The sequence below is a fragment of the plastid genome of Bigelowiella natans (assembly GCF_000002455.1).
Source record: "Bigelowiella natans plastid, complete genome".
NCBI classification, from domain to species: domain Eukaryota; phylum Cercozoa; class Chlorarachniophyceae; genus Bigelowiella; species Bigelowiella natans.
This window is the reverse complement of record NC_008408.1, coordinates 14953-39797: the sequence shown is the minus strand read 5'-3', so window position 1 is coordinate 39797 and position 24845 is coordinate 14953. Positions and strand designations below refer to the sequence as shown.

Below are 24845 nucleotides of genomic sequence, written 5' to 3'. Positions count from 1 at the left end.
AAATTAATTTAATTAATTTATTAATATAGTTGTATTAATTTTTTGATTAATATAAATTAATTAGTTATAATATTATAGAGTAACAAGAGTTACTCTATATATTATTTTAATATAGAACAAAATTTTTTAGAGGTTTATAGATAAAAAAATTATCATATGACTATACAATTATAATATTGTATAATTTTATCCGAACAAAAAAAATTATAGTCAAAATGACAGCAATTATTGAGCGTCGTGAAAATTCAAGCTTATGGGCACGTTTTTGTGAGTGGATTACTTCAACTGAGAACCGTTTATACATCGGTTGGTTTGGTGTTTTAATGGTTCCTACTTTATTAACAGCTACTACTGTTTTTATTATTGGATTCATCGCAGCTCCTCCAGTAGATATCGATGGTATTCGTGAGCCAGTTTCAGGTTCATTATTATACGGAAACAACATCATTTCTGGTGCTATCGTTCCTACATCAAACGCTATTGGTTTACACTTCTACCCAATCTGGGAAGCTGCATCAGTTGATGAGTGGTTATACAACGGTGGTCCTTACCAAATGATCGTTTGTCACTTCTTCATTGGTGTTTGTTCTTACATGGGACGTGAGTGGGAGCTTTCATTCCGTTTAGGTATGAGACCTTGGATCGCTGTAGCTTACTCAGCTCCAGTTGCTGCAGCTACTGCTGTATTCATCATTTACCCAATCGGTCAAGGATCTTTCTCAGATGGTATGCCTTTAGGTATTTCTGGTACTTTCAACTTCATGATCGTATTCCAAGCTGAGCACAACATTCTTATGCACCCTTTCCACATGTTAGGTGTTGCTGGTGTTTTCGGTGGATCATTATTCTCAGCAATGCATGGTTCATTAGTTACATCATCTTTAATTCGTCAGACTACTGAAAACGAATCAACAAACAACGGTTACGTTTTTGGTCAGGAAGAAGAAACTTACAACATTGTTGCTGCACACGGATACTTTGGACGTTTAATCTTCCAATACGCATCTTTCAACAACTCTCGTTCATTACACTTCTTCTTAGCAGCTTGGCCAGTAATTGGTATCTGGTTCACTGCAATGGGTATCTCAACTATGGCTTTCAACTTAAACGGTTTCAACTTCAACCAGTCAATTATCGATTCACAAGGTCGTGTAATTAACTCATGGGCTGATATCATCAACCGTGCTAACTTAGGTATGGAAGTTATGCATGAGCGTAACGCACACAACTTCCCATTAGACTTAGCTTAATTTTAAGTTAATAGTTTAAATGGAAAAATTACTGATCTCTATTATTAGAGATCAGTAATCCTTTTATATAATATATATTTTTCTGAAAATAATATTTGTGAATTTTAATCGAAAAAAGGTTTTTTATTTAAAACTCTAAAATTTGAGTGTTTCTATGATAAGAGTTTAAATTCATTTTGAAATGAAGAATAAAGAATATGGCTATTGACGTATCAAATCAAAACGATGATTTAGTCAAAGTTGTTGTAGATGTAGATCCAGTTCCAACTGATTTCGAACGATGGGCCAAACCAGGTCATTTTTCAAGATCACTATCAAAAGGTCCTTTAACTACAACGTGGATATGGAACCTTCATGCTGACGTTCACGATTTTGATGGTTATAGTACTAATTTACAAGATATATCGCGAAAAATATTTAGTGCACATTTTGGGCAATTAGGAATTATATTTATTTGGTTAAGTGGAATGTATTTTCATGGGGCACGATTCTCAAATTATGAAGCTTGGTTAAGTAATCCTGCTAAGATCAAACCTAGTGCTCAAGTTGTTTGGCCTATTGTTGGTCAAGACATTTTAAATGGTGATGTTGGTGATGGTTTTAGGGGAGTTCAAATTACATCTGGACTTTTCCATGTTTGGCGAGCTAGTGGAATAACTAATGAATTAGAATTATTCAGTACAGCAATTGGTGGTCTAGTTATGGCCTTCTTAATGTTTTTTGCTGGATGGTTCCATTACCACAAAGCTGCTCCAAAATTACAATGGTTTCAGAATGCAGAATCTATGTTAAATCACCACCTTTCAGGTTTACTTGGATTAGGAAGTTTATCTTGGGCTGGTCATCAAATTCATATTGCAATACCTATTAACAAATTATTAGATAAAGGTGTTAGTGCTTCTGAAATACCTCTTCCTCACGAATTCTTGGTTGATAAAACACAAATGATTAATATTTTTCCGAGTTTTGAAAAAGGTTTAACTCCTTTCTTTACTCTAAATTGGAAAGAATATAGTGATTTCTTAACTTTTCAAGGAGGATTAGATCCTCAAACAGGAAGTTTATGGTTGACTGATATTGCACACCATCATTTAGCAATTGCTGTTCTTTTTATTGTAGCAGGTCATATGTACAAAACTAATTGGAGTATTGGACATAGATTGAAAGAAATTTTAGAAGGTCATAAAGTTTTATCTGTTTCAAAAGGTCATAGTGGTCTTTACGAAATTTTTACAACTTCTTGGCATGCTCAATTATCTTTAAACTTAGCTATGTTAGGATCGTTATCTATTATTGTGGCTCACCATATGTATGCTATGCCTCCTTATCCTTATATTAGTGTTGATTATGCAACTCAATTATCGTTATTTACACATCATATGTGGATTGGTGGATTCTGTATTGTAGGAGCAGGTGCTCATGCATCTATTTTTATGGTTCGTGATTATAATCCAGCAGATAATTACAACAATTTATTAGATCGTATCATTTGTCAACGTGATGCAATTATTTCTCATTTAAACTGGGCGTGTATCTTTTTAGGACTTCACAGTTTCGGTCTTTATATTCATAATGATACTATGTCGGCATTAGGTCGATCTGATGATATGTTTTCGGACACTGCTATTCAATTACAACCAATATTCTCACAATTTATTCAGAGAATTCATTATATGACAATTGAATCAACGGCTCCTTATGTAAGTCATGGTACAAGTCCTGCTTGGGGTGGTGATATTGTAGCAATAAATGGAAAAATTGCTATGATGCCTATTTCTTTAGGAACTTCAGATTTTATGGTTCATCATATTCATGCATTTACAATCCATGTAACAGTTCTTATTTTATTAAAAGGGGTATTATTTTCAAGAAATTCTAGATTAATTCCTGATAAGTCAAATTTAGGTTTCCGTTTCCCTTGTGATGGTCCTGGTCGTGGTGGTACATGTCAAGTTTCTGCTTGGGATCACGTTTTCTTAGGTTTATTTTGGATGTATAATTCACTATCAATTGTTATTTTCCATTTTAGTTGGAAATTACAGTCTGATGTTTGGGGAAATGTTAATTCTTCTGTAGTTTCACATATTACTCGTGGTAATTTTGCACAGTCGGCTAATACAATTAATGGTTGGTTACGTGATTTCTTATGGTCACAATCATCTCAAGTTATTCAGTCTTATGGTTCTTCACTTTCTGCATATGGATTAATATTTTTAGGTGCACATTTTGTTTGGGCATTTAGTTTAATGTTTTTATTTAGTGGAAGAGGATATTGGCAAGAACTTATTGAATCTATTGTTTGGGCACATAATAAATTAAAGGTAGCACCTGCTATTGCTCCTCGTGCTTTAAGTATTACTCAAGGTCGTGCAGTAGGAGTAGCGCACTATTTATTAGGTGGTATTGGTACAACGTGGAGTTTCTTTTTAGCAAGAATTATTTCAGTAAATTAGAAGGTATATTCTTTTTTTAGATTCTTTTAATTTCAGTTAATCTTATATGATATAATTTGTGAAAATTATAATTATAAAATATATGGTTATAAATCCATTAATGTAGTTCTGTTAATTGTAATATTATTATTTGGGGTTTTATCTTTATTTTCATTTTTAATGAAAATAAAGATTTATATATATAGATTAAAATTATATTTCAAAATTGAAGGGAAAAAAATTCTATGGCAGTTATCTACAATTGGTTTAACGACCGTTTAGAGATTCAAGCAGTAGCAGATGATATTACAGCAAAATATGTACCTCCACATGTAAATCTTTTCTATTGTCTTGGTGGAATCACATTAACTTGCTTTTTAATTCAAGTAGCAACAGGATTTGCGCTTACATTTTACTATAGACCTACAGTAGGAGAAGCATTATCATCTGTTCGATCTATTATGTTAGATACAAATTTTGGTTGGTTAATACGATCAGTTCACAGATGGTGTGCTAGTATGATGGTATTGATGATGGTTCTTCATGTTTTCCGTGTTTATTTAACTGGTGGTTTTAAAAATCCTAGAGAATCAACTTGGGTAACTGGAGTTATTATGGCATCTTGTACAGTATCTTTTGGTGTTACAGGATATTCATTACCTTGGGATCAGGTTGGTTATTGGGCTGTTAAAATTGTAACAGGTGTTCCTGAAGCTATTCCAGTTATTGGACCTGCAATTGTTCAATTATTAAGAGGGAATTCTAGTGTAGGACAAGCAACTTTAACTCGTTTCTATAGTCTTCATACTTTTGTTTTACCTTTACTAACAGCTGTTTTTATGTTAGGTCATTTCCTAATGATTCGTAAACAAGGTATTAGTGGTCCACTTTAATCTTTATTTTTAATTATTGAGGTAATGAAGATATATTTGATTTAGTTTGACGTAAATATAATTATTCTCTATTTTTTATTGTCTTATGTCAGTTGTTAAAGAGCCTACTTTGGCAGATTTTTATGTGCGTAAGAAATTATATACAGGTATGGGTCACAACTATTATGGTGAACCTGCTTGGCCTAATGATTTATTATACATGTTTCCTGTTGTTATCTTAGGAACTTTATTTTGTCTTGTTAGTTTAGCAGTTTTAGAGACTGGTTCAATAGGTGATGCGTCTGATCCTTTTAAAACACCAGAAGAAATTTTACCAGAATGGTATTTTTACCCGGTTTTCCAAATATTACGTACAGTTCCTAGTAAGCTTATCGGTATTTTATTAATGGCTGGAGTACCTGTGGGATTAGCAACAGTTCCATTTATTGAAAATATTAATCAATTTCAAAATCCATTTCGTCGTCCAATAGCTTCAGCTGTATTTTTATTTGGTACTTTAGTTGCTATTTGGTTAGGAATAGGTGCAACTTTACCGATTGATATTTCTTTAACTTTAGGATTATTTTAATCTTTAATTAAACTAATTAATCTATTAACCTTTACTTTGAATATCGGGAATTATATGATATTCATCTGTTATATTATAAGTATATAAAATATTACTTTATTTGATGTTGTTTGATCTTCTTATTTAAGAAGATCAAACAACATTTTAACATGTTTTCAATGAAGAAGAAAGGTAATTGTCTTTCTATTTATTTTTTCTTAAAAAATAGTAAAATATTAAAAGTAAGATCAGTTATGGAATAAATCATATAATCAATAAAACTGCTTTGGGTGGACACCTAGGTACTCAGAGACGATGAAGGGCGTAGAAACCAACGAAAAGCTTTGTGGAGCTGGAAACAAGCTATGAATCAAAGATTCCCGAAATAGGGCAACCTTTAAAACTTCTCGATGAATTCATAATCGAGAAAGAGACAACCTGATGAATTGAAACATCTTAGTAGTCAGTGGAAAAGAAAACAAATATGTGTATTCTCTTAGTAGCGGCGAGCGAAGAGAGAGTAGTCTAAACCAATTTAGTTGGTGTTGTGGGATAATAACATCAGAAAAACTATTAATCAAAATGAAACAGCTGAATCCTGTACCAAAGATGGTGATAGTCCAGTAATAAAAGATTTTCTTAGTTTTTTCTAATTGTCCCGAGTAGCATGGGGTATGTGGAATACCGTGTAAATCAACGAGGACCACCTCGTAAGACTAAATACTCCTGAGTGACCGATAGTGAAGTAGTACCGTCAGGGAAAGGTGAAAAGAACCCCTTTAGGGGAGTGAAATAGAATATGAAACCTTAAGTTAACAAGATGTAGGAGGGAAAATTAAACCTGACTGCTTGCCTGTTGAAGAATGAGCCGGCGACTTATAAATTGTGGCTTGATTAAAGACTAATAAATTTTTCTGTAGTCAAAGCGAAAGCGAGTTTGAATCAAAGCGTATTAGTCACTGTTTATAGACTCGAACCCGAGTGATCTAACCATGACCAGAGTGAAGCTTAGGTAAAACTGAGTGGAGGCTCGAACTGACCGATGTTGAAAAATCGGCAGATGAGTTGTGGTTAGCGGAGAAATTCCAATCGAACTCGGAGCTAGCTAGTTCTCCCCGAAATGTGTTGAGGCGCAGCGATGATTGAAGGATTGTTGATAGGGGTAAAGCACTGTTTCGGTGCGGGCTGTGAAAACGGTACCAAATCGATGCAAACTCAGAATACTATCCATATTTTCCAATCATTAGTGAGACTGTGGGGGATAAGCTTCATTGTCAAGAGGGAAACAACCCAGACCATCGATTAAGGCCCCTAAATGATTACTCAGTGAAAAAGGAGGTAATAATACCGAGACAACCAGAAGGTTTGCTTAGAAGCAGCAATCCTTAAAAGAGTGCGTAATAGCTCACTGGTTAAGTGTTGTTGCACCGAAAATGAATGGGACTAAGTAATTCTGCCGAATTCGTGGGAAATTCTTAATTAGTAAGAATTATCGGTAGGGGAGCGTTCTATAGTAGGGTAAAGTAGAAATGTAAATTTCTGTGGACGAAATAGAAGTGAGAATGTTGGCTTGAGTAACGAAAACACTGGTGAGAATCCAGTGCCCCGAAAACCTAAGGGTTCCTTTACAAGGCTCGTCCGTGAAGGTTAAGTCAGGTCCTAAGGTCAGGTCGAAAGACGTAGCCGATGGAAAACAGGTTAATATTCCTGTACTTTTTTTATGTTATGACAAGGGACGAAGGATGAAGACGTAGGTCTAGATAATGGAATTCTGGTAAAAATCTTCAAAGCAATGAGAATATGAAGAAAAACATATTTAAGCTAAGAGATGATTTAATTTTATTTCTTTTTATCTAATAAAAAGAAATAAAATTCAACGACCTTTATTCTTCCAAGAAAAGCTTGAATCATTTATACATAAGAAAATCTGTACCCGAAACTGGCACAAGTAGGTAGGTATATTATACTAAGGGGCTCGAGAGACTTCTCTCTAAGGAACTCGGCAAAATGACTCCGTAACTTCGGGATAAGGAGTGCCTCTTTTTAAGAAGAGGTTGCAGTGAATAGGCCCAGGCGACTGTTTACCAAAAACACAGGTCTCGCAAATCGTAAGGTGATGTATGGGGGCTGACGCCTGCCCAGTGCCGGAAGGTGAAAGAAGTTGGTGAAAGCTGACGACTGAAGTCCCGGTGAACGGCGGCCGTAACTATGACGGTCCTAAGGTAGCGAAATTCCTTGCGGGGTAAGTTCCCGCCTGCACGAAAGGCGTAACGATCTGGGCACTGTCTTGGAGAGAATCTCGGTGAAATAAACATATCTGTGAAGATGCGGATTATTTATACCTGGACAGAAAGACCCTATGAAGCTTGACTGTAATTTGTGATTGGATCTGGGCTTCTCTTGCGCAGTCTAAGTGGGAGGCATTGATGAATTCTTTTCGGGGAATTCTGAGCCGATATTGAGAGACCACTCTGGAAAAGTTAAGATTCTAAAGATATTCCTTGAATCAGGATATCTGACAGTCTCAGGTGGACAGTTTCACTGGGGCGGTGACCTCCTAAAGAGTAACGGAGGTGTACAAAGGTTCCTTCAAGCTGGACGGAAATCAGCTGAAGAGTGCAAAGGCAAAAGGGAGCTTGACTGCAAGACTTACAAGTCAAGCAGAGACGAAAGTCGGTCTTAGTGATCCGACGGTTCCGAGTGGAAGGGCCGTCGCTCAACGGATAAAAGTTACTCTAGGGATAACAGGCTGATCTTCCCCAAGAGTTCATATCGACGGGAAGGTTTGGCACCTCGATGTCGGCTCATCGCAGCTCGGAGCGGTAGTACGTTCCAAGAGTTGGGCTGTTCGCCCATTAAAGCGGTACGTGAGCTGGGTTCAGAACGTCGTGAGACAGTTCGGTCCATATCCGGTATAAACGTTAAAATATTGAGAGGAGCTTTTCATAGTACGAGAGGACCTGAAAAGACAAACCAATGGTGTACCAGTTCTCATTCCAATGAGACACGCTGGGTAGCTAAGTTTGGAGTGGATAACTACTGAAAGCATCTAAGTAGGAAGCCCACCTCAAGATGAGTATTTTTTATTTTCTTAAAAGTTTCAGCAAGATAAGCTGATAGATAGGTAGTGTGTGTAAGGCTAGTAATAGTTTTAGCTTAACTATACTAATAATACTAAAATGAATATGATTCTTTTCGTTATTGTAATCAAGAATTAATCCTTTTTAACCAATTTTTATTATTGCTGGTGTGTTCATTGAAGAGGAACAACACTAATCCATTCCGAACTTAGTTGTTAAACTCTTTAAAGATATTTTTATCTCATGCCAGTAATAAGTAATAAAAAAGAAAAGGGCTATTAGCTCAGTTGGTTAGAGCGCACCCCTGATAAGGGTGAGGTAACTGGTTCAAATCCAGTATAGCCCATTATGATGTAGGGGATATAGCTCAATTGGTAGAGCGCTGCCTTTGCAAGGCAGATGTTAGGGGTTCGAGTCCCCTTATTTCCACACTAAAAACTTCTATGTCTTGCAGAGGATTCGAACCTCCACGCCAAAGCTATCGATTTTGAATCGATCGTGTCTACCATTCCACCAGCAAGACTACATTAGCCCTTGAGAAAACAAACCCCCAAGGGGAGTCGAACCCCTGTTTACTCCGTGAAAAGGAGGTGTCCTAGGCCTCTAGACGATGGGGGCTTGATTACAATTAAATCAATTTCCATAACTTCCTAAAATCTTTGTGTTTCGTTGCTAAAAGTTCTATCTTTTATTCCTTTCTTGAAGGAGGGTGATCCAAGGCCACCTTCCAGTAGCCTTACCTTGTTACGACTTCACCCCAGTTATTAACTCCACCTTAGATACCCCTCTCCTTGATTTGGTTAAGGTAATAGCTTTGGGTGTAGCCAATTTCCGTGGTGTGACGGGCGGTGTGTACAAGGCCCGGGAACGTATTCACCGCTGTGTAGCTGACCAGCGATTACTAGCGATTCCAACTTCATGTAGGCGAGTTTCAGCCTACAATTCGAACTGAGATTAAGTTTCTGAGGTTAGCTCCTCTTTGCAGTATTGCATCTCATTGTCTTAATCGTTGTAGCACGTGTGTAGCCCAGAACTTAAGGGGCATGATGACTTGACGTCATCCTCACCTTCCTCCGGTTTGTCACCGGCAGTACTTTTAGAGAAATAACTAAAAACAAGGGTTGCGCTCGTTGCGGGACTTAACCCAACACCTCACGGCACGAGCTGACGACAGCCATGCACCACCTGTCATCCTTAACAATCTCTTCTTTCAAAGAGCGATAGATGTAGTCGAGTCCTGGTAAGGTTCTTCGCGTTGCATCGAATTAAACCACATGCTCCACCGCTTGTGCGGGCCCCCGTCAATTCCTTTAAGTTTCACTCTTGCGAGCATACTCCCCAGGTGGGATATTTAACGCGTTAGCTTCAGTACTAAATAGTTTTACCTAATACCTAATATCCATCGTTTACGGCGAGGAATACTGGGGTATCTAATCCCATTCTCTCCCCTCGCTTTCGTCTCTCAGTGTCAGTACAAGTCCAGCAGAATGCTTTCGCCATCGGTGTTCTTCCGAATATCTACGCATTTCACCGCTACACTCGGAGTTCCTTCTACCTCTACTTGACTCTAGCTTATTAGTTTCAGTTGCTGGTATCAAAATTGAGTTCTGAAATTTAACAACTGACTTAAGTAAGCAACCTACAGACGCTTTACACCCAATAATTCCGGATAACGCTTGCATCCCCCGTATTACCGCGGCTGCTGGCACGGAGTTAGCCGATGCTTATTCTTTAGATACCGTCAGAACTTCTTCTCTAAGAAAAGGAGTTTACAACCCATAGGCTTTCATCCTCCACGCGGTATTGCTCCGTCAGGCTTTCGCCCATTGCGGAAAATTCCTCACTGCTGCCTCCCGTAGGAGTCCGGACCGTATCTAAGTTCCGGTGTGGCTGTCTATCCTCTCAGACCAGCTACTGATTATAGCTTTGGTAAGCTTTTACCCTACCAACAGGCTAATCAGACGCAAGCTCATCTCTAGGCAATATATATAAATATATCATTTTACTTCTCAGCTTATAGAGTATTAGCAATCGTTTCCAATTGTTATCCTCTACCTAAAGGTAGATTCTTACGCGTTACTCACCCGTGCGCCACTAGAAAACAAAGTTTTCTCGTTCGACTTGCATGTGTCAGGCATACCGCCAGCGTTCATCCTGAGCCAGGATCAAACTCTCTAATAAAAAATATTTTTAGAACGTTGAGAATAGTTTTAGTGTCATAAGACATGTACACCAACTGTTTATCTTTTTCTCAACAGCTATCTGCATGTTTATATTATAACTTAGACTAAGTTTATATGTCAAATTTTAACGTTTTTCTTTAGAATTTAATTTTATTTTTAATTATCTTTATTTTCTGCACTAGTTTTTACATATAAAATTAAAAGAAACGATGTTGGGATAAGTATAAAAAGCGCTACAGCAATGACTCCTAAAATATTTACTTCCATTTTTAATCCTCCAAAAATCAATTAATTCATAGATTTTAAATCATATTTAAATTTATAATTACGTTCATCATCTTTATTTATTTCTTGAACAATATATTTAATATATTTATTAGCTTCTTCATCTCTCTTTTGATCACGAATCTCATCATTATATCGAAAAGCATACCAATTAACACTATTTGAATTTTTTAAACTCGCTTCAATTGGTTTAGGTGAAACATTTAATTTAAAGAATAAATATTGTTCATAATTTTCAAGATCTAAAGCATCTAGTAAAAAAATATTATCATTTTGATAAAAGATATTCTCATTAACATAAAATAATTTTCGTAAGGCTGGATTCGAAAAAAGTGAATAAGAATTACGAACTAAATTATTTAATGTTTGTAAATTTGTTAAAGTCATTGGACCTTGAATTAATTTATTTTCATCAATTGAATAAAAAGGATAAGAATCTAATTGCGATTTTGTATTAAAATTTTTTAAAATTAAATTATTTGTTATAACTAATTGATTTAAATTGTGATTCCAAGTAATATATAAGGGTGATGAAGTAGTTGATAAAAGACCTTTATAATTATCATAAGAAAACTGATTAAATTTATCAGGAATAATTTCTTCATGCGTATATTTATTTTTTCTATATTCTTCAATTAAAGGATAATCAAATTTTAAAATTGATCTTTGATTAGGATTTTCATTTAATGAAATTGGAAATAGTTTTGAAACAATACGTAATGTCCCATTAAACTGTTGATTGTAAACATTATTAATATAACTCTTTGAATTAAAAAAGTTATTACGAAACAAATCAAAATGATTCATCTTTGAATAATAATAATTTGATTCATAATAATTAGATAAAGCTACTCTTCTATTAAATAAATCCGCTTCTTGTGGTTCTAATAAAATAGAGTTTGTTAATTGACGAGATATCATACTATCAACTTCAAAATTTAATAAAACTTTATAAATTGTATTTATATAATATTTTTGCTTAATTTCCTGTTGTACTTCAAATAAGTCTGCTTCAGTTGTATTTGCTGCAAAAAAAGCTTTTTTATATGGAATAAAGTCTAATTTAAAATTAGAATCCATAATTTCTTTATAAAAATTAAATTTAGTGTTTTTATTTAAATAATTTTCATTAATAAAACTGTTATTATCATTAAAAATTTTCTTCGTTTCACGATTTTTATAACGATCAGTAGGAAATACATCCAGACTTCTATATTCTTTCATTGAATGATTATTAAATTCTTTTTTAGTATCAATTGACTTCTGAGGTTTTGGTCTTCTTTCACGTTCATTAAACTTATCATATCGACTCATCCATTCATATTCTACTTGATAATTAACTTCTTCAAACTCTAAAGTATTTTTATATTCTTTATCATTAAATGAAAAAATATCAATATACATAAAATCATTATCATTCCCAATAAATCCATCTCTTCTTCCAGGAGCTAAAGAGATTCGAATTTGGGGATCAGAGGAATTAGTATTTAATAAAATCCTCGATAAGGCCTTATCTTGAGGGGTAAAGCCTAATGAACTCGTAAGTAAATAACCTACATCAAAATTTGAGATTGAAGCAATTGTTACACCAATAATTAGAACTAATGTATTAAATCCAACAAGATTCATAAAATTTTTAAATTCACTATTGGTTTTATTATTATTGCTTGTGATAAAAACCTTGTGAAATCTAAATAATAATCTTATTATTATTACATTATATATATAAGAGAAAAAAATACAGCCTATAAAAATTCCGAAGATATAACTACCTTGTGTTAAGTAGTATTGAGAAATCGACGGAGAAGATGAAATTGATAAAATATTTGATTCTCGTCCAAAGTTAAATGATGAAAAATTTGAAAATAAACTTACACTTTCCGTCCATGATAAAAGAAAATGCATACCAAAAATACTTTCAATTTCTTTTTGTTTATTAAGCTTTTCTAAATCTACTTTATTCTTACGATTTTTATTTTTTTGTGTAAAAGTTGTTGAATTAATAGTTTTTCTTAAAAAATTTACAATTATAAAAATAGCTAAGAAATAATTTAAAGGTTCTAATGAAAACCATTGAATTATAACAGGTCGGAATCCAAATAAAAGACAGAAAAATAATGAGCATTGACCTATAAGCCAACCTAAAGTTGCTATTATTCCATAAGAAGGTCCTGATGTAAAGAATCTATAAAAACATATTAATTGATTGCATGAAAAAGGTAATGATAAAAAAATACTGTTTAAGAAGCCAATAAAAAACTTATTATCTAAATAAACAGGTAATTGTAATAATGTTATTGAATTACTATATTGACTTTTGAAAAAAATATCTTCATTTAAAATATTTTCTTTTATATTAGTGTAAAATAAAGGAAAATTAGAAAATATTTTTAATAAATCGTTTTGAAAGAGCTTTAATATAAAAATTTTAAAACTTTCAAAGATTGGATAATAAAAATATATTAATTGGTTTAAAAAAGTAATTGGAGGTAGAATAAATTTATTTACGATAAAATCTAAAAAAAAACTTCCTGTCAAAAGAGGTAAAATCTCATTGACCGTATTTTTAGTTATTATATCGAGATCAAAATAATTAAATAAATTATCAATATTCCAATAACTAATTTCTGTAAAATCTTTCAAAAGTTGTGTGTAGGACATAATAATACAAATTTTTTGTTTAATTTTAAAGTTATTAATTAAAAAAATATACAATATTGATTATACAATAATTATTATAACATAACAGTACAATATACTTAAACATAGATGTATATAATGTTAATATTAATTATAAGTATTAAAGCTCTTCTGGTGGAATTGGTAGACACGCTGGTTTTAGGAACCAGTGCTTTTAGCGTGAGGGTTCAAGTCCCTCGAAGAGTAAAATTAAAAATTTATAAGTAGCGAATAATGGGAATTGAACCCATGATATTACCTTGGCAAGGTAATGTTTTACCCCTAAACTATATTCGCAATTACGAGATTGACGGGACTCGAACCCGCAACTTCCGCCGTGACAGGGCGGTGCTCTAACCAATTGAACTACAATCCCTTTATATTAAAAAGTTCCACTTAATATATGTTATATCATTCTTGTAAGGGAAGGTGGCAGAGAGGTCGATTGCATCGGTTTTGAAAACCGTCGTAGTGAACACTACCGAGGGTTCGAATCCCTCCTTTCCCAATTAAAAGTTTTCAACTAAGTGTTTTTTCTTGTAAGTTTTGAGTCCGGAGGGATTCGAACCCCCGACTTTATAGTTCGTAGCCATACGCTCTAATCCAACTGAGCTACGGACCCTATCTTACAATAATGTTATAACATTTATATATAATATATTCTTTTTTCAATTAATAAATAATAAAAGGTTTGTATAATGATTTTGATAGGAATTTTTACTAAAAAAATTTTTATTATTTATTAACTAAAAATTAACTAAAATTTTAAACAATTAATCAAAACAAAAATTAGAACTTAAATAAAATAAAAATTTTTTTCAATCTATGAAATTTGAATTATTAAATCAAGTTAATCTTAAAAAAGATCATGAGATTCGTATTTATTCAACGTGTATAGGTTGTACACAATGTGTACGTGCTTGTCCTACAGATGTTCTAGAAATGGTTCCATCAACAACATGTAAAGCAAAACAAGTTGTAACAGTTCCTCGTATTGAAGACTGTGTTGGTTGTAAACGATGTGAATCTGCATGTCCTACAGATTTTTTAAGTATTAGAGTTTATCTTGGTGGTGAAACATTACGAAGTATGGGATTAGCTTATTAAAATTTTTATTTATATTGATGAGATTATGATATTATAATCTCATCAATCAATTAAATATCCTCAATAGCTCAGTGGTAGAGCAATCGGCTGTTAACCGATTAGTCGTAGGTTCAAATCCTACTTGGGGAGTACAAATATCTCTGGATTATGTCAACTTTCATAGAGATTTTTGCCTACTTAACTCAATTGGTTAGAGTGTCCGTCTCATACGCGGAATGTTGCTAGTTCAAGTCTAGTAGTAGGTATTTTTTTTTTTCTATTATGATATGCTATTATATAAGTTATAGTGAGCAAATTAGTTTTGCTCAACGTAGTTATACTTTTCTATAATATTATTTTAATATTAGATTATATGAATTAATTGATTTTTGGAGGATTAAAAATGGAAGTAAATATTTTAGGAGTCATTGCTGTAGCGCTTTTTATACTTATCCCAACATCGTTTCTTTTAATTTTATATGTAAAAACTAGTGCAGAAAATAAAGATAATTAAAAATAAAATTAAATTCTAAAGAAAAACGTTAAAATTTGACATATAAACTTAGTCTAAGTTATAATATAAACATGCAGATAGCTGTTGAGAAAAAGATAAACAGTTGGTGTACATGTCTTATGACACTAAAACTATTCTCAACGTTCTAAAAATATTTTTTATTAGAGAGTTTGATCCTGGCTCAGGATGAACGCTGGCGGTATGCCTGACACATGCAAGTCGAACGAGAAAACTTTGTTTTCTAGTGGCGCACGGGTGAGTAACGCGTAAGAATCTACCTTTAGGTAGAGGATAACAATTGGAAACGATTGCTAATACTCTATAAGCTGAGAAGTAAAATGATATATTTATATATATTGCCTAGAGATGAGCTTGCGTCTGATTAGCCTGTTGGTAGGGTAAAAGCTTACCAAAGCTATAATCAGTAGCTGGTCTGAGAGGATAGACAGCCACACCGGAACTTAGATACGGTCCGGACTCCTACGGGAGGCAGCAGTGAGGAATTTTCCGCAATGGGCGAAAGCCTGACGGAGCAATACCGCGTGGAGGATGAAAGCCTATGGGTTGTAAACTCCTTTTCTTAGAGAAGAAGTTCTGACGGTATCTAAAGAATAAGCATCGGCTAACTCCGTGCCAGCAGCCGCGGTAATACGGGGGATGCAAGCGTTATCCGGAATTATTGGGTGTAAAGCGTCTGTAGGTTGCTTACTTAAGTCAGTTGTTAAATTTCAGAACTCAATTTTGATACCAGCAACTGAAACTAATAAGCTAGAGTCAAGTAGAGGTAGAAGGAACTCCGAGTGTAGCGGTGAAATGCGTAGATATTCGGAAGAACACCGATGGCGAAAGCATTCTGCTGGACTTGTACTGACACTGAGAGACGAAAGCGAGGGGAGAGAATGGGATTAGATACCCCAGTATTCCTCGCCGTAAACGATGGATATTAGGTATTAGGTAAAACTATTTAGTACTGAAGCTAACGCGTTAAATATCCCACCTGGGGAGTATGCTCGCAAGAGTGAAACTTAAAGGAATTGACGGGGGCCCGCACAAGCGGTGGAGCATGTGGTTTAATTCGATGCAACGCGAAGAACCTTACCAGGACTCGACTACATCTATCGCTCTTTGAAAGAAGAGATTGTTAAGGATGACAGGTGGTGCATGGCTGTCGTCAGCTCGTGCCGTGAGGTGTTGGGTTAAGTCCCGCAACGAGCGCAACCCTTGTTTTTAGTTATTTCTCTAAAAGTACTGCCGGTGACAAACCGGAGGAAGGTGAGGATGACGTCAAGTCATCATGCCCCTTAAGTTCTGGGCTACACACGTGCTACAACGATTAAGACAATGAGATGCAATACTGCAAAGAGGAGCTAACCTCAGAAACTTAATCTCAGTTCGAATTGTAGGCTGAAACTCGCCTACATGAAGTTGGAATCGCTAGTAATCGCTGGTCAGCTACACAGCGGTGAATACGTTCCCGGGCCTTGTACACACCGCCCGTCACACCACGGAAATTGGCTACACCCAAAGCTATTACCTTAACCAAATCAAGGAGAGGGGTATCTAAGGTGGAGTTAATAACTGGGGTGAAGTCGTAACAAGGTAAGGCTACTGGAAGGTGGCCTTGGATCACCCTCCTTCAAGAAAGGAATAAAAGATAGAACTTTTAGCAACGAAACACAAAGATTTTAGGAAGTTATGGAAATTGATTTAATTGTAATCAAGCCCCCATCGTCTAGAGGCCTAGGACACCTCCTTTTCACGGAGTAAACAGGGGTTCGACTCCCCTTGGGGGTTTGTTTTCTCAAGGGCTAATGTAGTCTTGCTGGTGGAATGGTAGACACGATCGATTCAAAATCGATAGCTTTGGCGTGGAGGTTCGAATCCTCTGCAAGACATAGAAGTTTTTAGTGTGGAAATAAGGGGACTCGAACCCCTAACATCTGCCTTGCAAAGGCAGCGCTCTACCAATTGAGCTATATCCCCTACATCATAATGGGCTATACTGGATTTGAACCAGTTACCTCACCCTTATCAGGGGTGCGCTCTAACCAACTGAGCTAATAGCCCTTTTCTTTTTTATTACTTATTACTGGCATGAGATAAAAATATCTTTAAAGAGTTTAACAACTAAGTTCGGAATGGATTAGTGTTGTTCCTCTTCAATGAACACACCAGCAATAATAAAAATTGGTTAAAAAGGATTAATTCTTGATTACAATAACGAAAAGAATCATATTCATTTTAGTATTATTAGTATAGTTAAGCTAAAACTATTACTAGCCTTACACACACTACCTATCTATCAGCTTATCTTGCTGAAACTTTTAAGAAAATAAAAAATACTCATCTTGAGGTGGGCTTCCTACTTAGATGCTTTCAGTAGTTATCCACTCCAAACTTAGCTACCCAGCGTGTCTCATTGGAATGAGAACTGGTACACCATTGGTTTGTCTTTTCAGGTCCTCTCGTACTATGAAAAGCTCCTCTCAATATTTTAACGTTTATACCGGATATGGACCGAACTGTCTCACGACGTTCTGAACCCAGCTCACGTACCGCTTTAATGGGCGAACAGCCCAACTCTTGGAACGTACTACCGCTCCGAGCTGCGATGAGCCGACATCGAGGTGCCAAACCTTCCCGTCGATATGAACTCTTGGGGAAGATCAGCCTGTTATCCCTAGAGTAACTTTTATCCGTTGAGCGACGGCCCTTCCACTCGGAACCGTCGGATCACTAAGACCGACTTTCGTCTCTGCTTGACTTGTAAGTCTTGCAGTCAAGCTCCCTTTTGCCTTTGCACTCTTCAGCTGATTTCCGTCCAGCTTGAAGGAACCTTTGTACACCTCCGTTACTCTTTAGGAGGTCACCGCCCCAGTGAAACTGTCCACCTGAGACTGTCAGATATCCTGATTCAAGGAATATCTTTAGAATCTTAACTTTTCCAGAGTGGTCTCTCAATATCGGCTCAGAATTCCCCGAAAAGAATTCATCAATGCCTCCCACTTAGACTGCGCAAGAGAAGCCCAGATCCAATCACAAATTACAGTCAAGCTTCATAGGGTCTTTCTGTCCAGGTATAAATAATCCGCATCTTCACAGATATGTTTATTTCACCGAGATTCTCTCCAAGACAGTGCCCAGATCGTTACGCCTTTCGTGCAGGCGGGAACTTACCCCGCAAGGAATTTCGCTACCTTAGGACCGTCATAGTTACGGCCGCCGTTCACCGGGACTTCAGTCGTCAGCTTTCACCAACTTCTTTCACCTTCCGGCACTGGGCAGGCGTCAGCCCCCATACATCACCTTACGATTTGCGAGACCTGTGTTTTTGGTAAACAGTCGCCTGGGCCTATTCACTGCAACCTCTTCTTAAAAAGAGGCACTCCTTATCCCGAAGTTACGGAGTCATTTTGCCGAGTTCCTTAGAGAGAAGTCTCTCGAGCCCCTTAGTATAATATACCTACCTACTTGTGCCAGTTTCGGGTACAGATTTTCTTATGTATAAATGATTCAAGCTTTTCTTGGAAGAATAAAGGTCGTTGAATTTTATTTCTTTTTATTAGATAAAAAGAAATAAAATTAAATCATCTCTTAGCTTAAATATGTTTTTCTTCATATTCTCATTGCTTTGAAGATTTTTACCAGAATTCCATTATCTAGACCTACGTCTTCATCCTTCGTCCCTTGTCATAACATAAAAAAAGTACAGGAATATTAACCTGTTTTCCATCGGCTACGTCTTTCGACCTGACCTTAGGACCTGACTTAACCTTCACGGACGAGCCTTGTAAAGGAACCCTTAGGTTTTCGGGGCACTGGATTCTCACCAGTGTTTTCGTTACTCAAGCCAACATTCTCACTTCTATTTCGTCCACAGAAATTTACATTTCTACTTTACCCTACTATAGAACGCTCCCCTACCGATAATTCTTACTAATTAAGAATTTCCCACGAATTCGGCAGAATTACTTAGTCCCATTCATTTTCGGTGCAACAACACTTAACCAGTGAGCTATTACGCACTCTTTTAAGGATTGCTGCTTCTAAGCAAACCTTCTGGTTGTCTCGGTATTATTACCTCCTTTTTCACTGAGTAATCATTTAGGGGCCTTAATCGATGGTCTGGGTTGTTTCCCTCTTGACAATGAAGCTTATCCCCCACAGTCTCACTAATGATTGGAAAATATGGATAGTATTCTGAGTTTGCATCGATTTGGTACCGTTTTCACAGCCCGCACCGAAACAGTGCTTTACCCCTATCAACAATCCTTCAATCATCGCTGCGCCTCAACACATTTCGGGGAGAACTAGCTAGCTCCGAGTTCGATTGGAATTTCTCCGCTAACCACAACTCATCTGCCGATTTTTCAACATCGGTCAGTTCGAGCCTCCACTCAGTTTTACCTAAGCTTCACTCTGGTCATGGTTAGATCACTCGGGTTCGAGTCTATAAACAGTGACTAATACGCTTTGATTCAAACTCGCTTTCGCTTTGACTACAGAAAAATTTATTAGTCTTTAATCAAGCCACAATTTATAAGTCGCCGGCTCATTCTTCAACAGGCAAGCAGTCAGGTTTAATTTTCCCTCCTACATCTTGTTAACTTAAGGTTTCATATTCTATTTCACTCCCCTAAAGGGGTTCTTTTCACCTTTCCCTGACGGTACTACTTCACTATCGGTCACTCAGGAGTATTTAGTCTTACGAGGTGGTCCTCGTTGATTTACACGGTATTCCACATACCCCATGCTACTCGGGACAATTAGAAAAAACTAAGAAAATCTTTTATTACTGGACTATCACCATCTTTGGTACAGGATTCAGCTGTTTCATTTTGATTAATAGTTTTTCTGATGTTATTATCCCACAACACCAACTAAATTGGTTTAGACTACTCTCTCTTCGCTCGCCGCTACTAAGAGAATACACATATTTGTTTTCTTTTCCACTGACTACTAAGATGTTTCAATTCATCAGGTTGTCTCTTTCTCGATTATGAATTCATCGAGAAGTTTTAAAGGTTGCCCTATTTCGGGAATCTTTGATTCATAGCTTGTTTCCAGCTCCACAAAGCTTTTCGTTGGTTTCTACGCCCTTCATCGTCTCTGAGTACCTAGGTGTCCACCCAAAGCAGTTTTATTGATTATATGATTTATTCCATAACTGATCTTACTTTTAATATTTTACTATTTTTTAAGAAAAAATAAATAGAAAGACAATTACCTTTCTTCTTCATTGAAAACATGTTAAAATGTTGTTTGATCTTCTTAAATAAGAAGATCAAACAACATCAAATAAAGTAATATTTTATATACTTATAATATAACAGATGAATATCATATAATTCCCGATATTCAAAGTAAAGGTTAATAGATTAATTAGTTTAATTAAAGATTAAAATAATCCTAAAGTTAAAGAAATATCAATCGGTAAAGTTGCACCTATTCCTAACCAAATAGCAACTAAAGTACCAAATAAAAATACAGCTGAAGCTATTGGACGACGAAATGGATTTTGAAATTGATTAATATTTTCAATAAATGGAACTGTTGCTAATCCCACAGGTACTCCAGCCATTAATAAAATACCGATAAGCTTACTAGGAACTGTACGTAATATTTGGAAAACCGGGTAAAAATACCATTCTGGTAAAATTTCTTCTGGTGTTTTAAAAGGATCAGACGCATCACCTATTGAACCAGTCTCTAAAACTGCTAAACTAACAAGACAAAATAAAGTTCCTAAGATAACAACAGGAAACATGTATAATAAATCATTAGGCCAAGCAGGTTCACCATAATAGTTGTGACCCATACCTGTATATAATTTCTTACGCACATAAAAATCTGCCAAAGTAGGCTCTTTAACAACTGACATAAGACAATAAAAAATAGAGAATAATTATATTTACGTCAAACTAAATCAAATATATCTTCATTACCTCAATAATTAAAAATAAAGATTAAAGTGGACCACTAATACCTTGTTTACGAATCATTAGGAAATGACCTAACATAAAAACAGCTGTTAGTAAAGGTAAAACAAAAGTATGAAGACTATAGAAACGAGTTAAAGTTGCTTGTCCTACACTAGAATTCCCTCTTAATAATTGAACAATTGCAGGTCCAATAACTGGAATAGCTTCAGGAACACCTGTTACAATTTTAACAGCCCAATAACCAACCTGATCCCAAGGTAATGAATATCCTGTAACACCAAAAGATACTGTACAAGATGCCATAATAACTCCAGTTACCCAAGTTGATTCTCTAGGATTTTTAAAACCACCAGTTAAATAAACACGGAAAACATGAAGAACCATCATCAATACCATCATACTAGCACACCATCTGTGAACTGATCGTATTAACCAACCAAAATTTGTATCTAACATAATAGATCGAACAGATGATAATGCTTCTCCTACTGTAGGTCTATAGTAAAATGTAAGCGCAAATCCTGTTGCTACTTGAATTAAAAAGCAAGTTAATGTGATTCCACCAAGACAATAGAAAAGATTTACATGTGGAGGTACATATTTTGCTGTAATATCATCTGCTACTGCTTGAATCTCTAAACGGTCGTTAAACCAATTGTAGATAACTGCCATAGAATTTTTTTCCCTTCAATTTTGAAATATAATTTTAATCTATATATATAAATCTTTATTTTCATTAAAAATGAAAATAAAGATAAAACCCCAAATAATAATATTACAATTAACAGAACTACATTAATGGATTTATAACCATATATTTTATAATTATAATTTTCACAAATTATATCATATAAGATTAACTGAAATTAAAAGAATCTAAAAAAAGAATATACCTTCTAATTTACTGAAATAATTCTTGCTAAAAAGAAACTCCACGTTGTACCAATACCACCTAATAAATAGTGCGCTACTCCTACTGCACGACCTTGAGTAATACTTAAAGCACGAGGAGCAATAGCAGGTGCTACCTTTAATTTATTATGTGCCCAAACAATAGATTCAATAAGTTCTTGCCAATATCCTCTTCCACTAAATAAAAACATTAAACTAAATGCCCAAACAAAATGTGCACCTAAAAATATTAATCCATATGCAGAAAGTGAAGAACCATAAGACTGAATAACTTGAGATGATTGTGACCATAAGAAATCACGTAACCAACCATTAATTGTATTAGCCGACTGTGCAAAATTACCACGAGTAATATGTGAAACTACAGAAGAATTAACATTTCCCCAAACATCAGACTGTAATTTCCAACTAAAATGGAAAATAACAATTGATAGTGAATTATACATCCAAAATAAACCTAAGAAAACGTGATCCCAAGCAGAAACTTGACATGTACCACCACGACCAGGACCATCACAAGGGAAACGGAAACCTAAATTTGACTTATCAGGAATTAATCTAGAATTTCTTGAAAATAATACCCCTTTTAATAAAATAAGAACTGTTACATGGATTGTAAATGCATGAATATGATGAACCATAAAATCTGAAGTTCCTAAAGAAATAGGCATCATAGCAATTTTTCCATTTATTGCTACAATATCACCACCCCAAGCAGGACTTGTACCATGACTTACATAAGGAGCCGTTGATTCAATTGTCATATAATGAATTCTCTGAATAAATTGTGAGAATATTGGTTGTAATTGAATAGCAGTGTCCGAAAACATATCATCAGATCGACCTAATGCCGACATAGTATCATTATGAATATAAAGACCGAAACTGTGAAGTCCTAAAAAGATACACGCCCAGTTTAAATGAGAAATAATTGCATCACGTTGACAAATGATACGATCTAATAAATTGTTGTAATTATCTGCTGGATTATAATCACGAACCATAAAAATAGATGCATGAGCACCTGCTCCTACAATACAGAATCCACCAATCCACATATGATGTGTAAATAACGATAATTGAGTTGCATAATCAACACTAATATAAGGATAAGGAGGCATAGCATACATATGGTGAGCCACAATAATAGATAACGATCCTAACATAGCTAAGTTTAAAGATAATTGAGCATGCCAAGAAGTTGTAAAAATTTCGTAAAGACCACTATGACCTTTTGAAACAGATAAAACTTTATGACCTTCTAAAATTTCTTTCAATCTATGTCCAATACTCCAATTAGTTTTGTACATATGACCTGCTACAATAAAAAGAACAGCAATTGCTAAATGATGGTGTGCAATATCAGTCAACCATAAACTTCCTGTTTGAGGATCTAATCCTCCTTGAAAAGTTAAGAAATCACTATATTCTTTCCAATTTAGAGTAAAGAAAGGAGTTAAACCTTTTTCAAAACTCGGAAAAATATTAATCATTTGTGTTTTATCAACCAAGAATTCGTGAGGAAGAGGTATTTCAGAAGCACTAACACCTTTATCTAATAATTTGTTAATAGGTATTGCAATATGAATTTGATGACCAGCCCAAGATAAACTTCCTAATCCAAGTAAACCTGAAAGGTGGTGATTTAACATAGATTCTGCATTCTGAAACCATTGTAATTTTGGAGCAGCTTTGTGGTAATGGAACCATCCAGCAAAAAACATTAAGAAGGCCATAACTAGACCACCAATTGCTGTACTGAATAATTCTAATTCATTAGTTATTCCACTAGCTCGCCAAACATGGAAAAGTCCAGATGTAATTTGAACTCCCCTAAAACCATCACCAACATCACCATTTAAAATGTCTTGACCAACAATAGGCCAAACAACTTGAGCACTAGGTTTGATCTTAGCAGGATTACTTAACCAAGCTTCATAATTTGAGAATCGTGCCCCATGAAAATACATTCCACTTAACCAAATAAATATAATTCCTAATTGCCCAAAATGTGCACTAAATATTTTTCGCGATATATCTTGTAAATTAGTACTATAACCATCAAAATCGTGAACGTCAGCATGAAGGTTCCATATCCACGTTGTAGTTAAAGGACCTTTTGATAGTGATCTTGAAAAATGACCTGGTTTGGCCCATCGTTCGAAATCAGTTGGAACTGGATCTACATCTACAACAACTTTGACTAAATCATCGTTTTGATTTGATACGTCAATAGCCATATTCTTTATTCTTCATTTCAAAATGAATTTAAACTCTTATCATAGAAACACTCAAATTTTAGAGTTTTAAATAAAAAACCTTTTTTCGATTAAAATTCACAAATATTATTTTCAGAAAAATATATATTATATAAAAGGATTACTTTTGGGGTATCGCCAAGTGGTAAGGCTGTGGGTTTTGATTCCACCATCGAAGGTTCGATTCCTTCTACCCCAAAAAAAATTATTGATTATAAACTAAAGGGATACCTAAAAAACTCGCAATGTCTATAGCTTGTTCTTCAATATTACTAAATGAATCAGAAAAACCTTCACGAATAAATGGAATATCAATATCACCTTTTAATGAAATAGAAATGTTTTTTGGGCCAGTGTTTGAAGAAATTTTGATGGATTTAATATCATTTATTGAATAGCAAGCTTCAATTCTTCTATTTTTACCAGGAAAGCCCCAACGAAAAATTCTAATAACATTCTCTTTTTTATTAAATTCATTATATCCAAAGCCAATTTTTAAAAAAAAGGTAAGTAAAGAATAAAAAGTAAACAGTAAACCAAGTAAAGAATAAAAACCCATTACTAATCCTTGAGGAAAAAATACGATATTACCATTTAAACTATTAGTTTTAAGATCTAAAAACGAAAAAATACTAGCTTTTAAAAAAAAGATAGAACCTAAAAAAATAAAAATTGCAAATATGAGATTCGATATTTTTTTCGAACCAAGAACTGTATAACGATAAATAAAAACGTTTTCCATTAAAATTATATAAAATTAAAATATTTATACTTATAATAAGAT

At 34.8% G+C, this 24845-nt stretch overlaps 12 protein-coding genes and 22 non-coding genes across 34 annotated transcripts, besides 2 other annotated features; 18 read left to right on the top strand and 16 right to left on the bottom strand. All coding sequences in view use genetic code 11, as the record gives it.

Moving 5' to 3' along the window:
• Positions 1-215: 215 nt before the first annotated feature.
• psbA (photosystem II D1 protein) lies at positions 216-1250 on the top strand. The gene has a single exon. It carries the CDS (start codon positions 216-218, stop codon positions 1248-1250), a length of 1035 nt encoding a protein of 344 aa, YP_778586.1.
• Positions 1251-1305: 55 nt separating this feature from the next.
• Positions 1306-10683: an inverted repeat.
• On the top strand, positions 1448-3703 carry psaA2 (P700 apoprotein subunit Ia). The gene has a single exon. The coding sequence runs from the start codon at positions 1448-1450 to the stop codon at positions 3701-3703; it is 2256 nt and encodes a 751-aa protein (YP_778585.1).
• Positions 3928-4575, top strand: petB2 (cytochrome b6). Its single transcript has one exon. The coding sequence runs from the start codon at positions 3928-3930 to the stop codon at positions 4573-4575; it is 648 nt and encodes a 215-aa protein (YP_778584.1).
• On the top strand, positions 4661-5143 carry petD2 (cytochrome b6-f complex subunit 4). Its single transcript has one exon. The coding sequence runs from the start codon at positions 4661-4663 to the stop codon at positions 5141-5143; it is 483 nt and encodes a 160-aa protein (YP_778583.1).
• rrnL2 lies at positions 5408-8297 on the top strand. The gene has a single exon. It is a non-coding gene; the product is annotated as a 23S ribosomal RNA (ribosomal RNA).
• On the top strand, positions 8362-8470 carry rrn5S2. Its single transcript has one exon. It is a non-coding gene; the product is annotated as a 5S ribosomal RNA (ribosomal RNA).
• On the top strand, positions 8475-8548 carry trnI(GAU)2. The gene has a single exon. It is a non-coding gene; the product is annotated as a tRNA-Ile (tRNA).
• Positions 8559-8631, top strand: trnA(UGC)2. The gene has a single exon. It is a non-coding gene; the product is annotated as a tRNA-Ala (tRNA).
• trnL(CAA)2 lies at positions 8647-8725 on the bottom strand. The gene has a single exon. It is a non-coding gene; the product is annotated as a tRNA-Leu (tRNA).
• Positions 8748-8820, bottom strand: trnE(UUC)2. Its single transcript has one exon. It is a non-coding gene; the product is annotated as a tRNA-Glu (tRNA).
• Positions 8950-10385, bottom strand: rrnS2. Its single transcript has one exon. It is a non-coding gene; the product is annotated as a 16S ribosomal RNA (ribosomal RNA).
• On the bottom strand, positions 10542-10652 carry psbm2 (photosystem II protein M). Its single transcript has one exon. The coding sequence runs from the start codon at positions 10650-10652 to the stop codon at positions 10542-10544; it is 111 nt and encodes a 36-aa protein (YP_778582.1).
• ycf1 lies at positions 10674-13331 on the bottom strand. The gene has a single exon. The coding sequence runs from the start codon at positions 13329-13331 to the stop codon at positions 10674-10676; it is 2658 nt and encodes an 885-aa protein (YP_778581.1).
• A 144-nt stretch (positions 13332-13475) lies between these two features.
• trnL(UAG) lies at positions 13476-13556 on the top strand. Its single transcript has one exon. It is a non-coding gene; the product is annotated as a tRNA-Leu (tRNA).
• A 19-nt stretch (positions 13557-13575) lies between these two features.
• trnG(GCC) lies at positions 13576-13646 on the bottom strand. Its single transcript has one exon. It is a non-coding gene; the product is annotated as a tRNA-Gly (tRNA).
• A 5-nt stretch (positions 13647-13651) lies between these two features.
• trnD(GUC) lies at positions 13652-13725 on the bottom strand. Its single transcript has one exon. It is a non-coding gene; the product is annotated as a tRNA-Asp (tRNA).
• A 47-nt stretch (positions 13726-13772) lies between these two features.
• Positions 13773-13857, top strand: trnS(UGA). Its single transcript has one exon. It is a non-coding gene; the product is annotated as a tRNA-Ser (tRNA).
• A 39-nt stretch (positions 13858-13896) lies between these two features.
• On the bottom strand, positions 13897-13971 carry trnR(ACG). Its single transcript has one exon. It is a non-coding gene; the product is annotated as a tRNA-Arg (tRNA).
• A 203-nt stretch (positions 13972-14174) lies between these two features.
• psaC (photosystem I iron-sulphur center) lies at positions 14175-14456 on the top strand. The gene has a single exon. The coding sequence runs from the start codon at positions 14175-14177 to the stop codon at positions 14454-14456; it is 282 nt and encodes a 93-aa protein (YP_778580.1).
• Positions 14457-14513: 57 nt separating this feature from the next.
• Positions 14514-14585, top strand: trnN(GUU). The gene has a single exon. It is a non-coding gene; the product is annotated as a tRNA-Asn (tRNA).
• Positions 14586-14627: 42 nt separating this feature from the next.
• Positions 14628-14701, top strand: trnM(CAU)1. The gene has a single exon. It is a non-coding gene; the product is annotated as a tRNA-Met (tRNA).
• A 106-nt stretch (positions 14702-14807) lies between these two features.
• Positions 14808-24185: an inverted repeat.
• Positions 14839-14949, top strand: psbM (photosystem II protein M). Its single transcript has one exon. The coding sequence runs from the start codon at positions 14839-14841 to the stop codon at positions 14947-14949; it is 111 nt and encodes a 36-aa protein (YP_778579.1).
• rrnS lies at positions 15106-16541 on the top strand. The gene has a single exon. It is a non-coding gene; the product is annotated as a 16S ribosomal RNA (ribosomal RNA).
• On the top strand, positions 16671-16743 carry trnE(UUC)1. The gene has a single exon. It is a non-coding gene; the product is annotated as a tRNA-Glu (tRNA).
• trnL(CAA)1 lies at positions 16766-16844 on the top strand. Its single transcript has one exon. It is a non-coding gene; the product is annotated as a tRNA-Leu (tRNA).
• trnA(UGC)1 lies at positions 16860-16932 on the bottom strand. The gene has a single exon. It is a non-coding gene; the product is annotated as a tRNA-Ala (tRNA).
• Positions 16943-17016, bottom strand: trnI(GAU)1. Its single transcript has one exon. It is a non-coding gene; the product is annotated as a tRNA-Ile (tRNA).
• Positions 17021-17129, bottom strand: rrn5s. Its single transcript has one exon. It is a non-coding gene; the product is annotated as a 5S ribosomal RNA (ribosomal RNA).
• On the bottom strand, positions 17194-20083 carry rrnL. Its single transcript has one exon. It is a non-coding gene; the product is annotated as a 23S ribosomal RNA (ribosomal RNA).
• Positions 20348-20830, bottom strand: petD (cytochrome b6-f complex subunit 4). The gene has a single exon. The coding sequence runs from the start codon at positions 20828-20830 to the stop codon at positions 20348-20350; it is 483 nt and encodes a 160-aa protein (YP_778578.1).
• petB (cytochrome b6) lies at positions 20916-21563 on the bottom strand. The gene has a single exon. It carries the CDS (start codon positions 21561-21563, stop codon positions 20916-20918), a length of 648 nt encoding a protein of 215 aa, YP_778577.1.
• psaA (P700 apoprotein subunit Ia) lies at positions 21788-24043 on the bottom strand. The gene has a single exon. It carries the CDS (start codon positions 24041-24043, stop codon positions 21788-21790), a length of 2256 nt encoding a protein of 751 aa, YP_778576.1.
• Positions 24186-24189: 4 nt separating the features above from the next.
• Positions 24190-24260, top strand: trnQ(UUG). The gene has a single exon. It is a non-coding gene; the product is annotated as a tRNA-Gln (tRNA).
• A 6-nt stretch (positions 24261-24266) lies between these two features.
• On the bottom strand, positions 24267-24803 carry ycf4. Its single transcript has one exon. It carries the CDS (start codon positions 24801-24803, stop codon positions 24267-24269), a length of 537 nt encoding a protein of 178 aa, YP_778575.1.
• Between the last annotated feature and the right edge of the window lie 42 nt (positions 24804-24845).